At 40.1% G+C, this 16329-nt stretch overlaps 2 protein-coding genes across 5 annotated transcripts in view; one reads left to right on the forward strand and one right to left on the reverse strand.

Moving 5' to 3' along the window:
- The window catches only part of col9a1b (collagen, type IX, alpha 1b), a 31757-nt gene extending 24408 nt beyond the window's left edge, over positions 1–7349 (forward strand). Inside the window, exons 28-32 of the mRNA XM_082978544.1 lie at positions 42–188; positions 864–918; positions 3190–3378; positions 3475–3552; positions 5073–7349. Coding sequence (XP_082834670.1) covers positions 42–188; positions 864–918; positions 3190–3378; positions 3475–3552; positions 5073–5269 — 666 coding nt within the window. The 3' untranslated portion in view covers positions 5270–7349. The remainder of the gene's footprint in view (positions 1–41; positions 189–863; positions 919–3189; positions 3379–3474; positions 3553–5072) is intronic.
- Positions 7350–8000: 651 nt separating this feature from the next.
- col19a1 (collagen, type XIX, alpha 1) overlaps positions 8001–16329 on the reverse strand; it is a 260397-nt gene continuing 252068 nt past the window's right edge. For all 4 annotated transcript variants that reach the window (XM_082978540.1, XM_082978539.1, XM_082978535.1 and 1 more), the window contains one exon: positions 8001–15562. In XM_082978540.1, coding sequence (XP_082834666.1) covers positions 15444–15562 — 119 coding nt within the window. In that variant the 3' untranslated portion in view covers positions 8001–15443. The remainder of the gene's footprint in view (positions 15563–16329) is intronic.

The following is a 16329-nucleotide window of genomic DNA, read 5'->3' on the forward strand; positions in this document are numbered from 1 at the left end:
TGTTGTTCTGATCCAGTGGTCTCTCCCCTTTCTGTCTCCAGGTTGGAAACCCAGGAGAGCCTGGTAACAGAGGACCAGAGGGTAGCAGAGGGCAGCCTGGCATCGAGGGCCCAGCTGGTACTCCTGGACCACGTGGCATGCAGGGCAACAGGGGCGCACCAGGAATCAGGGGGTCACAGGGACCAGCGGTAGGTACCCCCAAACCGCCTCCACCCAAAACTTTGAAGACTATACACCTGAACTTACTTAAACTTATTAACTTACATACTTACTTACATAGTAACTTACTTGCTTACTTGCTTACTTACATACTTACTTACTAACTTACTAAATACTTACTTCCTTAATTGCTTACATACCTACTTACTCACATACTTACTTACTTGCTTACTTGCTTGCTTACTTACTTAATGAATTACATACTTACTTACTTATGTACTCACATACTTACCTACTTACCCACTTACATACTTAAATACTTACATGCGTACTTACTAATTAACTTACTTGCTTACTTATATACCTACAAACTCACTTACTTACATATGTACTTACTTACTTACTTATTTACATACATACCTAGTTACTTACATACTCTCATACTTACTTACATACTTATTTACTAACTTACATACTTACTAACTTATTTACATACATACTTACTTACAAATGTACTAACTTACTTCTAGGCCTTTCCCTCCTCCTGGACCTTAGGCCATGGACAACAGTTTTCCAGTGTATCCAGCATAACACAATTAGGGCTTACAAAATGCATTTCAGAAGCTAAACTAACATGAGAAGCTAAATCTATGTTTATTAAAGCTGTTTTCTCATCATAAACCTTTTGTTATGTTATCCTTCAGGGTAAAGAACCAAGCGATCAACACATCAGACAAGTCTGCATGAGAGTTATGCAAGGTAAGAATATTGCACACTGTCATTCCTTCAGTGTCTTTTAAACAGTGTATCCCACTCTACCTTTAAGTATCAGCACTCTGTAATATCCCCACCCTCAATGTGTGTACTATAGACCAGGGGTACTCAACTCTTACCCTATGAGGTCTGGAACCTGCTGCTTTTCTGTCCTACCTAATAATGAATTGCACACAGCTAGTGTCCCAGGTCTAAATCAGTCCTGGTTTAGAGGGGAACAATGAAAAAATGCAGTAGAACTGGCTTTGTGGTCCAGAGTTGAGTTTGGGGGATATAGCCTATCTGGCTTGACAGTTTGAAGAGAGGGAAGCAGAAAAAAACCCATCATAAATACGCTTCAACCTTTGTTAGTTTGATGGATAACAGACTCCTGAACCCCAGAAATGCTGAAGTTGCAGCCTGTTTTTTTTTGTCTCTCTCCCTGGGCCCTCCTCTTACTGTATCCCACCCCCTCCTTCCACTACCACTACTCTCCTCCCAAACTCGTTACTATTTTATACCCAATGTGCTGAAAAATGTATTTCACCTCCAGAGGACCTGCACTTTTGCTAAAAGCAGAAAAACAAAGACTGGAATTTGGAGTGTAAAATACCATAGCCAAAAGCCTTAGGAGTTTTATGTTGAACTCTTGGCACCATAAATACACATCTATATTTTTCAGTTTCTTAAGGATCGTACCCTTTTTTAAATTTCCGCCTAAAGTGACATACCCAAATCTAACTGCCTGTAGCTCAAGACCTGAAGCAAGGATATGCATATTCTTGATACCATTTGAAAGGAAACACTTTAACGTGTGTGGAAATGTGAAATTAATGTAGGAGAATATAACACATTAGATGTGGTAAAAGATAATACAATCAAAAAAACATGCATTTTCTATTTATTTTTGTGTTCCATCATCTTTGAAATGCAAGAGAAAGGCCATACATTAAGGTAGGATCCTAGGTGTAATTTAGATTCTGTCCACAAGACGGCAGCAGTGTGTGTGCAAAGTTTCAGACTGATCCAGAGAACAATTACCTCACTACACAATATTTTGCATCAAGTCTGCCAGGAGTTTGCCCAAATGTGCCGAATTGATTAATTTATACATTTTCACGTACATAACTATAGAGAACATACAAAAATGCTATGGTAATAAAAAATGCAAGTTTAACACTCCCAGGAATGTCATACATGATGGATCTAGATCATGATGGATCTAGATGGCCGAGCAGGGTGGGTGTGGAGCCAGAGACAGCAGTGGGGTCAAACTATAGAACCCAGTTCCTACATTTGAATATAAAAAAAAACGACACTACATTTTATCTCTGGGACCCTCAGGATGACAAATCAGAGCAAGATTACTGAATGTAAGTACATTATTTACCTTCAGAGGTGAATGTATCAAACCACCAGCCGTGATAAAAGTGTTTTGTTGTGCACTATCCTCAAACCATAGCATGGTATGCTTTGTGTGTAATAGCTACTGTAAATTGGACACTGCAGTTAGTTAACAATAATTTAAGCTTTCTGCCCGTATAAGACATGTCTATGTCCCGGAAAGTTGGCTGTTGTATACAATGTTTTCTAGTCACATTATCACATATTGAGCAACAACTGTCCCGGTTTAGGGACACCAATCCCGTAGAGTTTAATGTTTTCCAATTATTTTCACTCTGCTCAATTTACTGAGGCAGACTTGAATGTATAAGAATAAGAAGGGAGGACTACAATTTTTATAACATTTATAAAAAGGCCTTCATTAAAGTTCCAATGCAGCCATTTTTATCTCAATATCAAATCATTTCTGGGGAAACAATTGAGTACCTTACTGTGATTGTTTTAATCAATGGTCAAAAATAAACAAAAATAGCTATTTCGCAAAGAGACATTTCTCAAGCAAGAATTTTGCTAACACTGTCTGGGAGTGGTCTGAGTGGGGAGGGAAAAACAGAAAACTAGCTGTTATGGCAAAGAGGTTTGGAACTCTCTTTCTTATTGGTCTATTAACTGATTTACCACCTGGTAATGTCACCAGGCAGGCCAAAACTCCATCCCACCAAAAGAGGCAGAAATTTCAGGCGGTCTTTTCAAACAGCTCCTACACTAAAAGGGAATTATACTAATTTTCACAATTTCACAGTATTATTCCAACATTAAAGTGTGGAAATATATATAAAACAAAGGAAATCCCATTTTGGACTGCACTGGGCCTTTAATACATTTGATTGATGAATTGTTTGCTCATCATTGCCTTTCCTCTTGCTCCAACAGAGCAGCTAGCCCAGTTGGCTGCCAGTCTAAGGAGGCCGGAGTCTGGAGCAGCGGGCCTGCCTGGTAAGCCAGGGCCCCCTGGTCCTGCCGGACCCCCAGGGGACAGTGGCTTCCCTGGGCAGGCTGGAGCAAGAGGACTGCCTGGCCTCAAAGGACCTCCAGGACTTCTAGGACTCAAAGGACCCAAAGGTGGGGAGAGGATTTGTAATGTTACTGTTATTTGAAAATGTGAAAGCAAAATTCAGTTTAGAATAACCCTTGTAATTAACATGTTGTGTGGCGCAGGTGAAATGGGCGACAGAGGAGACCGAGGTCCAACGGTGCGAGGGGCCAAGGGCCAGCCAGGACCTCCCGGTCTACCAGGTGAGTGACATCATCCTTGATCGCCATGGAAAAGCGAACCATCAGTAGCTTACTTTTTCTTTATGTTCTAATCTTAGTCTTGGTCTTGTCAGGTTGTACATATTCTAGTCTTGGTCTTGGAGGTTGTAGATATTCTAGTCTTGGAGGTTGTAGATATTCTAGTCTTGGTCTTGTCAGGTTGTAGATATTCTAGTCTTGGTCTTGTCAGGTTGTAGATATTCTAGTCTTGGTCTTGGAGGTTGTAGATATTCTAGTCTTGGTCTTGTCAGGTTGTAGATATTCTAGTCTTGGTCTTGTCAGGTTGTAGATATTCTAGTCTTGGTCTTGTCAGGTTGTAGATATTCTAGTCTTGGTCTTGGAGGTTGTAGATATTCTAGTCTTGGTCTTGTCAGGTTGTAGATATTCTAGTCTTGGTCTTGTCAGGTTGTAGATATTCTAGTCTTGGTCTTGTCAGGTTGTAGATATTCTAGTCTTGGTCTTGGAGGTTGTAGATATTCTAGTCTTGGTCTTGTCAGGTTGTAGATATTCTAGTCTTGGTCTTGTCAGGTTGTAGATATTCTAGTCTTGGTCTTGGAGGTTGTAGATATTCTAGTCTTGGTCTTGTCACGTTGTAGATATTCTAGTCTTGGTCTTGTCAGGTTGTAGATATTCTAGTCTTGGTCTTGTCAGGTTGTAGATATTCTAGTCTTGGTCTTGGAGGTTGTAGATATTCTAGTCTTGGTCTTGGAGGTTGTATTTTCTTAATAGCACTGACTTGGCAAAAAAAAAAAGAAAAATTTGGGAAAATGTACTTGATATGATTGAGATGTGTTGTTGTCTCACCTAGCTATCTTAATGCACTAATTGTAAGTCACTCTGGATAAGAGCGTTTGCTAAATGACTAAAACGTAAAATGTACACATTTTCTGGAATGTTTTGGTCTTGGCGGTATTAGATGTTCCATTCTTGGTCTTGGAGGTTCTAAATGTTCTAGTCTTGGTCTTGGAGGTTCTAAATGTTCTAGTCTTGGTCTTGGAGGTTGTAGATATTCTAGTCTTGAGGTGCGTTGAACAAGGAAAGAGTTTGCTAACATACTGTATTCCATTTGATTTTGTGTTTGGCCGCAACCGTTCGCTGTCATTAGCAAAAGGTCTGAGAACATAAGTGTCTGTTTCAGGTCTAAACTGCTTTCTAAAAATAATCAAGTGGCCATGTAGACTTTATACAATATTTAGTAGGAATAGCTAAGTAATTTCAGTTTGAATATTGTTGCTAAAAAGTTATAGTAATCCTTTAAAAAAAGTAGCTGTTTGATGTTTCACCGTAACATTTTGGAATGTTCATTCAACTGTAATTGTTACTCTGGCAACATGTTCGCCACAAACAGAAGCCTCATTGATCTCGCCTTTGGTCTTAGAGTCTCTAAAATGTTCTAGTTTTGAGTCTTTGAGGTTCTAGTCTTGAGTCTTTGGGGTTCTGGACTTTCTACTTTGGTGCAAGATGGTCTAGCTAACTCTTCTCTAACTCTTCTCCCTCCACAGGTGAGCCCGGAAAGCCTGGTTACGGGCAGGAGGGACGTGATGGCGAGAGAGGACCTCCAGGTGTTCCTGGCCAGGCTGGTGTACCTGGGCCTCCTGGTAATGCTGGCCCCAACGGCTACTGCGACCCATCGTCCTGCAACCTCAGACCCGGGGACATTGACACCAGCATCAAGGGCCCGGAGGGAACTAGAACCTAGAGCCACCACCCAGTGGAGGTTGGTGTCGCTTTAAATCTGAGGACTGGATGTAATGGCTGTAATGGAATGAATGGAACAGTTTCAAACACCTTGGATTCTGTTCCATTTATTCCATTACAGCCATCACTATGACCCATCCTCCCTTCACCAGCTTCCACTGCCCAACACCCAGAGAGGTGTAGAGACAGAGACTAAGATGGCAGATGGACAGCTCTCCCACTCCAACCCTGGGAGCACACAACATTCTCACAGCCTCTCTACTCTGAAGGCTGTTGCTGTAAAGTGGCCCATTCTAACATATCTGCAGTGTTTTGTGAGAATGTTCTGTGCTAGCCAGATCTCTTTCGGATCTGAAGGAGTCTTCCACTTCCACAAATGCAAAACAAAATTAAGTATTTTGTTGCAAAACAATAATAATCCTGAACCTGTTTGGATGTGTAACAGTTTTTTACATGACAGATTTTCTTATTTTCTTTTGTTGTTTTCAGAAAAGGGTGCTCTATTTTAAGATATGAATGTTTTGAAGACAATATATATTTGTTTTTATTCCACTGTCCCTGTAAACCTAATGTCCTTAATAACCACGGGCCAAACACCTGTCCTTAATAACCACGGGCCAAACACCTGTCCTTAATAACCACCAGACAAACACCTGTCCTTAATAACCACCAAAATACCTGTCCTTAATAACCACCAGACAATACACCTGTCCTTAACAACCACCAGACAAAACACCTGTCCTTAATAACCACCAGACAAAACACCTGTCCTTAATAACCACCAGACAAACACCTGTCCTTAACAACCACCAGACAAAACACCTGTCCTTAATAACCACCAGACAAAACACCTGTCCTTAATAACCACCAGACAAACACCTGTCCTTAATAACCACCAGACAAACACCTGTCCTTAATAACCACCAGACAAAACACCTGTCCTTATTAACCACCAGACATGCTACCTGTCCTTAATAACCACCAGACATTCTACCTGTCCTTATTAACCACCAAACATGCTACCTGTCCTTAATATTCACCAGACATTCTACCTGTCCTTATTAACCACCAGACATGCTACCTGTCCTTAATATTCACCAGACATGCAACCTGTCCTTAATAACCACCAGACAAAACACCTGTCCTTAATAACCACCAGACAAAACACCTGTCCTTAATAACCACCAGACATGCTACCTGTCCGTAATAACCACCAGACAAACACCTGTCCTTAATAACCACCAGACATGCTACCTGTCCTTATTAACCACCAGACAAACTCCTGTCCTTAATAACCACCAGACATGCTACCTGTCCGTAATAACCACCAGACATGCTACCTGTCCGTAATAACCACCAGATAAACACCTGTCCTTAATAACCACCAGACATGCTACCTGTCCTTAATAACCACCAGACATGCTACCTGTCCTTATTAACCACCAGACAAACACCTGTCCTTAATAACCACCAAATACCTGTCCTTAACAACCACCAGACAAAACACCTGTCCTTATTAACCATCTGGCTGTATTTGTATGTTCTCTTTCCTCCTTTCCTCTCACTGAAACAGCTGTATACTGTAGCCTACATGTTGATTTCAGCAGCGGCTCCATCCACATCCACATCACATCACGCTAATCCCTCCCCAATAAAGTAAAACCATAAAGCAATACCAGGATTGCCTTTAGCCCAAAGTGTATTTTTTTGTATTTCTAATGTACTGCATCATCACGTTCTATATTGAAATATCATATACCAAAGATAGACCTGGTGAAAAACAGTGATATCAGTTTGTACAGAAAGTACCTGGTGTATTTCCAGCCCCCTGCTTTCCTTCCAGAAATCTAAATAAAGAGATAGAAAGAAGATAGGACTGACACCAAGCCCCACTGACTGACTGACCTTCCATATATGCTGTGCATCTCTGTAAATTGTTTTCAATTGTGGTTAATAATTATATTTCCTACAAAAATAACTATCCTAATGATTGAATGTGAGGTTTGTTCTCATTGTACAGTGTGAGGAGGATTCTGAGAGATCATTATTTTGAATATAAATGGAATATTCCCTTCACAGTATTCTGTTCACTGTTGAGTACTATGTCACCCATAGAAATGAAGTCACTAGAATGGCAATTCCAATGCGATTCTATTTCTATGTGAAATCCTCACAGGGTTTGGAGAGATGGAGAAAAGTAAGTCAGTTGTTTCTATTTTATTATATGATGATGATACTATTTGAGGGTGACATCACAGTTTGTACAAATATCTAGGAGGAGGATCTAGAAATTTCTAATAAATTCTCAAAAGTTTTTTTTTTTTCTGTAACTTTGTTCACTCCAAATAAAGCAATGTCAGTTTTAAAATATATTTCCAACTTTCAGGAAGTTTTTTAAACATTGTACTCAAATGTACTGCTGGAATACTCAGAATAAGCAATATCTTCTCAGAAAACATAACCTTGATGAAGTGAATATAAAAATATTATCTTAAAAGCTCTTGAATCAGTTTATTGACATAAATAATAGACAATCTGGTATTCAAAACATAGTTTCATATAACGCAAACATGTGACAGTTAATTAAGGAATTGATCATGAATAGAAATATTCAGTAAATTCTACCTTTCTAGAAATATGTGATGATAATATCCTCCAAATCACCAATTATACTTTTCTCCGTCTCTTTATCGATAATGCATAAGGAGCACCAAGAATGCAGAAACTTCACATCAGCAAGATATCATATTTTATTCACATTTTGATAGTGACACACCAATGTGTAATCTGAGTAGGTCATTATAAGCAAATAAAACTCATGAAATGTAAGAAATTATTGTCGTACAGATTTAAGGCAGGTATCGGTAATCAGAGTGTAAAATCAACAGGCTTTTCGCAGAATGCTGTAAAGTCAAAAGAATTGTTGGAAAAATATTACACTTCACACATATTAAAATTGCTGTACAACCTCTACTATATGGTCAAACAGTGGTTCACAACTTCTAAGTATAGGCTTTCAAAAATGATCAACAAAAGATGACTAGCTTGGCACCAATTCAATAGGCCTATAGTGAACACCATTTTCTATCCATTACGTTTTGCATTTCAGTCTTGAGGTAAATTTAAACCGTTAGCTTTAAAGTAGCAGTGTAGTAGGATAGTGGTACGGCTAGTGTAACATCACGTTGACTAAACTAGTATGTGTACGGTATAGCCGTATAGCCTCAGATGAGGTAGACCATCAAATTAAAATAACAATTATCACACTCAAACACAAATAACAAAGTACATAAATTACCAAGATAATGAGATAAAACACGCTGTTAAAAGAAAATACTAAATACATGGAGAGGTCTTATTCTCCACAAAGTGTTGACTGACAAGTTCAGAAGACCATGGAGATAATAGAACAGTGAAAATGAATCGGTTGTTGAGTTGAACAAACTTCTCTGTATGAAGCTTTTGAAGTGTTTGTATGGTGTCCATATTAGGACAGACACACCTCCTGATGAGACTGAGACTGTCCTAATATGGACACCGTAGAGGTGTTTTCCCGAAGGCAACAAGGTTAGGTAGCAGGGTTGGGGCTAATCCCATTTAAATTCACCCAGTTCAGGAAGTAAACAAATAACATTTCTTGTCATTGAAATCCATTTCAGTTTACTTCCTGAAATGAGAGCATTGTCATGGGATTGACCCCAACCTAGGTACTGTAGGTAGTGCTAGTAGAGCTGTTCTGTTTCTATCCCTTTCATAAGCCCTGCTACACAGCAGCAGCCATGGTAACTAGGGCCCCTTGCTTTACTACTATGGTATGGACAGATTGTTCATTATCATTCAGGGAATGCCATGGACAAATAGCAGAGAAAACAGAATAAATTAGGTGAACCCATAGTGAAGCAGACAATCAGGTGAACCTAGAGGTGAACCCATAGTGAAGCAGACAATCAGGTGAACCTAGAGGTGAACCCATAGTGAAGCAGACAATCAGGTGAACCTAGAGGTGAACCCATAGTGAAGCAGACAATCAGGTGAACCTAGAGGTGAACCCATAGTGAAGCAGACAATCAGGTGAACCTAGAGGTGAACCCCTAGTGAAGCAGACAATCAGGTGAACCTAGAGGTGAACCCCTAGTGAAGCAGACAATCAGGTGAACCTAGAGGTGAACCCATAGTGAAGCAGACAATCAGGTGAACCTAGAGGTGAACCCCTAGTGAAGCAGACAATCAGGTGAACCTAGAGGTGAACCCATAGTGGAGCAGACAATCAGGTGAACCTAGAGGTGAACCCATAGTGGAGCAGACAATCAGGTGAACCTAGAGGTGAACCCATAGTGAAGCAGACAATCAGGTGAACCCCTAGTGAAGCAGACAATCAGGTGAACCTAGAGGTGAACCGATAGTGAAGCAGACAATCAGGTGAACCTAGAGGTGAACCCATAGTGAAGCAGACAATCAGGTGAACCTAGAGGTGAACCCCTAGTGAAGCAGACAATCAGGTGATCCTAGAGGTGAACCCCTAGTGAAGCAGACAATCAGGTGAACCTAGAGGTGAACCCCTAGTGAAGCAGACAATCAGGTGAACCTAGAGGTGAACCGATAGTGAAGCAGACAATCAGGTGAACCTAGAGGTGAACCCCTAGTGAAGCAGACAATCAGGTGAACCTAGAGGTGAATCCCTAGTGAAGCAGACAATCAGGTGAACCTAGAGGTGAACCCATAGTGAAGCAGACAATCAGGTGAACCTAGAGGTGAACCCATAGTGAAGCAGACAATCAGGTGAACCTAGAGGTGAACCCATAGTGAAGCAAACAATCAGGTGAACCTAGAACTCATGGTAACCTTTCAGAGTATAAATGGACTTGTATTGAGAATGGAAGCTGCTTTTAAAGTGTACAACAATGTACTGATACTTCAGCTTTAATACGAAGGCAGTCATCTTGGATGTTACAAGAGGAAAAACAACATTCATGACTGTCTTGACCTATTTACTTCAATGGGTAAACATTGAAGCTGATTTCTTTTTAAAATGACAACATCTACTACAACATGCTTCTGCAACTCAACATAACAAGAGGAAAAACATTCATGACCATGACTTAAAGGCCCACTGCAGTCAAAAACCTGATTTACCTGTGTATTATTCCAACCTCACAGTTTGAATATATATATATATATATATTCAAACTGTGAGGTTGGAATAATACTGTGAAATTGTACTTTTAGTGTAAGAGCTGTTTGAAAAGATGGGATGGAGTTTTGGCCTGCACGATGACATCACCACTCCCAGACAGTCCTAGCAAAATTATTCCTTGAGAAATGTCTCTTTGCTAAAAAGCTATTTTGTTTCTTTTTGACCATTTTAATTGAAAACAATCCCAGTAAGGTACTTAATTGTTACCCAAAAATGATTTGATATTTAGATAAAAACAGCTGCATTGGATCTTTAAGCGATCCCCTTCAAGAGAGTTTGCTCTGAAAACACACACAGCAAAACATACTACTAGCCTTGAATCCAAAATGGTGAAAGGGTACATCTCAGCTTGGTTTCAAGGCTAACAAACTAACCACGTCAAGCCATCATCATTCATCTAAGGACGGGTGTTGGAATGTGGAAATTAGCACAAGTTAATACAACACATCAGATGATTCATTATTTTAAATAAAATGTTAATCAATATAGCAAACAATCTTCAAATGAACACTAGAGGGCCCTGTCCACTCACAAATGAAGTAAGGACACGAGAAGCAACTCACCATATTCTGTGACATTCTGCCTATGGCTGTGTTTACACAGGCAGACAATTCTGATCTTTTGCTGTAATATTGGTCTTTTGACCAATCAGATCTTTTGCCAATAATTGGGCAAAAGAATCAGAATTGGGCTTCCTGAGTAAACGCAGCCTTTGTGTCTTACTTCCGGTAGTATCATTTAGCCACATAAAATGTTCACGTTGAGATGCCAACAAAACGAGCAAGCAGTAACAGTGTGACATGGAAATAAAGAAATGCCTCAATGTTGTTAACCAATTAGCTAATGTCTTCTGTAAAAGTCAAAGGGTTGAATATGCAGTTACCTCATTGACATAAAATGACCTGAGCCATACATATAACCAAGCACAGGAGGTTGGTGGCAACTTAATTGGGGAGGACGGTCTCATAGTAATGGCTGGAGTGGAATGGTATCAAATACAGTAAACACATGGTTTCCATGGTTTCCATGTGTTTGATGCCATTACATATGTTCCGTTCCAGCCATTATTATGAGCCGTTTTCCCCTCAGCAGCCTCCACTGTCACCAAGCCATCTTCAAAGAACCTCAATCAATTTGATGCTCTGAAATACTAAGAGAAAATCTCCAACTCAAAGAAATTGGAGCGCAGTAGTGTGACATTGTTTTGAATTTTTGACCCTTTTTAACCCCAATTTCGTCATATCCAATTGGTAGTTACAGGCTTGTCCCATCACTTCACTGCAAATCTGGTATGGACTCGGGAGAGGCGAAGGTCTAGAGCCATGCGTCCTCCGAAACACGACCCGGCCAAGCTGCACTGCTTCTTGACACACTGCTCGCTTAACCCGGAATCCAGCCGCACCAATGTGTCAGAGAAAACGCTGGGCCAAATTGTGCGTCGCCTCACGGGTCTCCCGGTCACGGTCGGCTGTGACACAGCCTGGGATCAAACCCGGGTCTGTAGTGACGCCTCAAGCACTGTGATGCAGTGCCTTAGACCGATAAAAGAAGGCAAAAGAGACATTTTAAACATCACGTGTGTGATGTGTCATCTCAAGTGTCATCTCCACCCACGTACTTTCTCCAACTTAAATCATTGCCTTTGAGGGTCCATATCCAATCAAACCTACATTAGTATTAGTCTCCCAGACGCATTGTATCCAGTACTGCCTAGGGTTGGGTTTAGGAGACGACAATAATAGAGTTATTGAATAGTACCTTTGTTTAACTACTTAATGTGTCTGGAAACACACATCTTATCGATCTCTATGACGACAGTCTACCGGCTGTTTTTACCGTGACTTTTCACAAAAAGGTATGGTTTTAGGTCACTGGGGCAAAATGAAACACCTAAGTGCATGTTTGATTGAATTGAGGCCTGAGTGACAGAGAGAGCACTCTGATAACATCTGTGAAGAAAGAACACATAGATATTTAATTAATGTCCTTGATTCTTAGCTTATTACTTTCCAATCAGACACACAACAAATAAAATATAAAAACCTCCAGTCTAAGACACAGCAACATAATATATATGTATACAGTGACAAACAATGCTACATGGTCGAAGAGTTGAGGGAGAAATACGTATCTGAGCAGTAATGTACAGATATGGTAAAAATAAAAACACTTTCAGAAAATAAGAGTTCAAGTAAAGACCCACCAAGAAAACAAAGAAAGAAAACTCAGAAGTAAAATATTGCAGTGTTGTTATTAGATAAGAAAGATCACCTCTTATGGCTTCAAAATCTAAATACACAAATAGCACCCATGTAGACTGATGTACACACAGTTCTGATGGAGGAATCAGCTGTATACTCTCCATGAAGACTGATGCACACACAGTTCTGATGGAGGAATCAGCTGTATACTCCCATGTAGACTGATGTACACACAGTTCTGATGGAGGAATCAGCTGTATACTCTCCATGTAGACTGATGTACACACAGTTCTGATGGAGGAATCAGCTGTATACTCTCCATGTAGACTGATGTACACACAGTTCTGATGGAGGAATCAGCTGTATACTCTCCATGTAGACTGATGTACACACAGTTCTGATGGAGGAATCAGCTGTATACTCCCATGTAGACTGATGTACACACAGTTCTGATGGAGGAATCAGCTGTATACTCTCCATGTAGACTGATGTACACACAGTTCTGATGGAGGAATCAGCTGTATACTCTCCATGTAGACTGATGTACACACAGTTCTGATGGAGGAATCAGCTGTATACTCCCATGTAGACTGATGTACACACAGTTCTGATGGAGGAATCAGCAGTATACTCCCATGTAGACTGATGTACACACAGTTCTGATGGAGGAATCAGCTGTATACTCTCCATGTAGACTGATGTACACACAGTTCTGATGGAGGAATCAGCTGTATACTCCCATGTAGACTGATGTACACACAGCTCTGATGGAGGAATCAGCTGTATACTCCCATGTAGACTGATGTACACACAGCTCTGATGGAGGAATCAGCTGTATACACTCCATGTAAACAATAAAAGCTGACTCACATCATGAATCTGACCCCATAAGCAGACATTATAGTGACATATAAGTAGCTAATATGTCATTATAAGTGATGTCTAACTTAGTGACATATAAGTAGCTAATATGTCATCATAAGTGACATCTAACTTAGTGACAAATTAGTAATACGTCCCCAGAACGTGGTTAAATGGCACAATTTTTTGACATATTCTAATGAGACCATGTTGCCAAAAGAGCAGCGATGTAACAACATCTCCAATCCTACCATATTCTATTGGTTTCATTGTACTGGGCAATTTCAATCAATCGCTGTAGTATTTGACATGTATTTGTCTGCCCTCTTTGGAGACAAGACCATGGATATAGGGAAACTGTCCTACTTCATGTTAGCCATATGTATGACTGCAAGATATCTACATTGAAGTCTTCGCGGCTAACTTCATGTGAACGTGAGGTGATACGACATTAGCATAATATACACACTTACACATAAACTGTACATGGAAGAAATGTCAACTTGACCAAGCCTTCACAAACTACATTCAGTTGGCATTAAGCTAGTGTTTTACCCTTGATCATGTTGTGCTGGTTGTCTTGAGATATGGCAACAGTCAGGCAATGTTACCTGTTGAATAATATCAGAACTCAGAACCCAATCTAGCAGGCTACTCAATTAGTCTGTTATGAACACTACATGTTGAGGTGTATAGTATGTGGAAAGATCTCAGTGAGTAACGCCTGACATAAAGTACCTAGAGTGTAGGGTGTGACGAGAGAGGAACCCAGTATTCTGTTTTGATACAAGACCATCCCTTTACAATTACAACAGTATCATGCAATATATCTGACTGGTAGGTTTTGAAACACAGAATATTTAGCATTCTCAAAACTTTATAAAATTCATGAGCAAAGCTCTAGTAATGAATTACACTACAAGATATTCATTATGTTATGTAACTGGATCAAATCATGTAGCTAGCTTCAATCTAATACGTTTCACAAATATCACCTTTCATTGATGAAATATATATTAATATATGAAATATATATTCAGAAATATATTCATGTTATATGAACCTCCTTCACTTTGGTATGCATAAACAGTTCACACTAAGAATATTGATTAGTCATACACAAACACTCACATTTCAGACTGCCTGTTTACCAGCTCACACACACACAACGAAAATATCAAATGAGACCAAACGTGTGCATAGCTATCCCCATAAACAAGCATTGTCAAATCATTGAGAAAATGTTTTCTCCTGACAGTATTATTTAAAGAAACAAATGAATTTACGGCCTCGAAAGACTTAATGTGAATTAATATGGAATGCATCAGGTCACAGCAGGGGAGTTGTGTGAAAACATTAAATAAATTAAACAGTACTTCATATGATCATCATAGCTATAATGACAATAATAATGGACTGTAACACATTTAAAATGAATAGAATAACCATCAATGTAAAGTAACAAATAATTGCATTTCAATGCTTCTATGGTCATAAGAAAACCGAAAGCCGAGCGCTCCAGGGTGAAGTTTCCACTTGATACAGATCTAGGAACAGCTTCCCCTCCCCCAATGCTAATCTTAACAATTAGTGGGGAAAATGCAAAACTGACCCAAGATCAGCATCTATGGGCAATTTCATCCTACACCATTGTTATTGTATCTATTTCTGGTTGTGAGTCTTTCCCATGTAAAGCAATAACAGAGGATGAGTGTTTTCAATGTAAAACTGACCACAAGGACGATACTGTCTGTCTGATATGAGCTGTCTGAGTGATCAGGCTCCACACACCCGGCTCCTGTGCCTATGGTTGACTGCTGTAGAGAGATGGAGGCTGGATGGGTGGAGGGGCCCCTGGGTCCTAGCTATTGAGAGGGCCCTTATTCGTTGAAGGGTCCCCTATCAGTTGAGGGGGGCCCCTAGCCGTTCCGTCTGGAGTGAGAGGATGGATGGAGACAGTCACTGGGATCACATTTACCATGAGGTCCCTGGGGACCTGAAGGGCCCGGTGGCCCCTGGATACTGCTTCCAGGTTCACCTGCAGACAAAAACACTTTCACATTTGTGGGGAGTAGTGAACTTCAGGAGGAAGTAGAGAGTATTTGGACGCAACCATTGGGTGATTGTTTAATCAATCAAATAAACCATGAAGGAAAACAGGATGTTATCAGAGGAACAGTATTACTGGGAACAGTATTATCTAGTCAGCTAACAAAACTGCTTTCATGTGCCTAACTGCAACTCTTAAAAAGGAGATGAAAACACCCACGCTCATGCATACTTTACACACAAACCCTCCTCAATACAGATCAGAATAAAAAGTTAATGTTCTGCACAAAAAGATCAGAATGAAAGATTTTGCTGCTTCGCTCCCGGCAGAGAAGAATCTCTCCGAGATCACGCTGAATAGTGAGAGAGTTGATAAAACGGAAATAAGAGATTCAAGTGCATGTTTCTTTTATAACCGCCCTATCAGGGATGATATACTAATTGTTTTGTGTCAGCTTGGTACCTCTGTAAGAGAGCAAGTCATTATGAGTAGCTCTGCTCATTAGTTCTGTTGGTACCTCTGTAAGAGAGCACGTCATTATGAGTAGCTCTGCTCATTAGTTCTGTTGGCTTACTAATTACTCATGTTTTTAATCGGAAAACATCAAAGGACCTCATGATGAACTGTTGTCCATGTTAGAGCTGGCGGTTACACTTTACTTGAACCCTCCTTCATAAGGGCTACATGACACTGTCATAACCATGACATAACTGTCATAAACATGACATTACACTGTCATAACCATGACATAACTG

The sequence above is a fragment of the Salmo salar genome, chromosome 01 (assembly GCF_965601325.2).
Source record: "Salmo salar chromosome 01, fSalSal1, whole genome shotgun sequence".
Classification (NCBI taxonomy): Eukaryota; Metazoa; Chordata; class Actinopteri; order Salmoniformes; family Salmonidae; genus Salmo; species Salmo salar.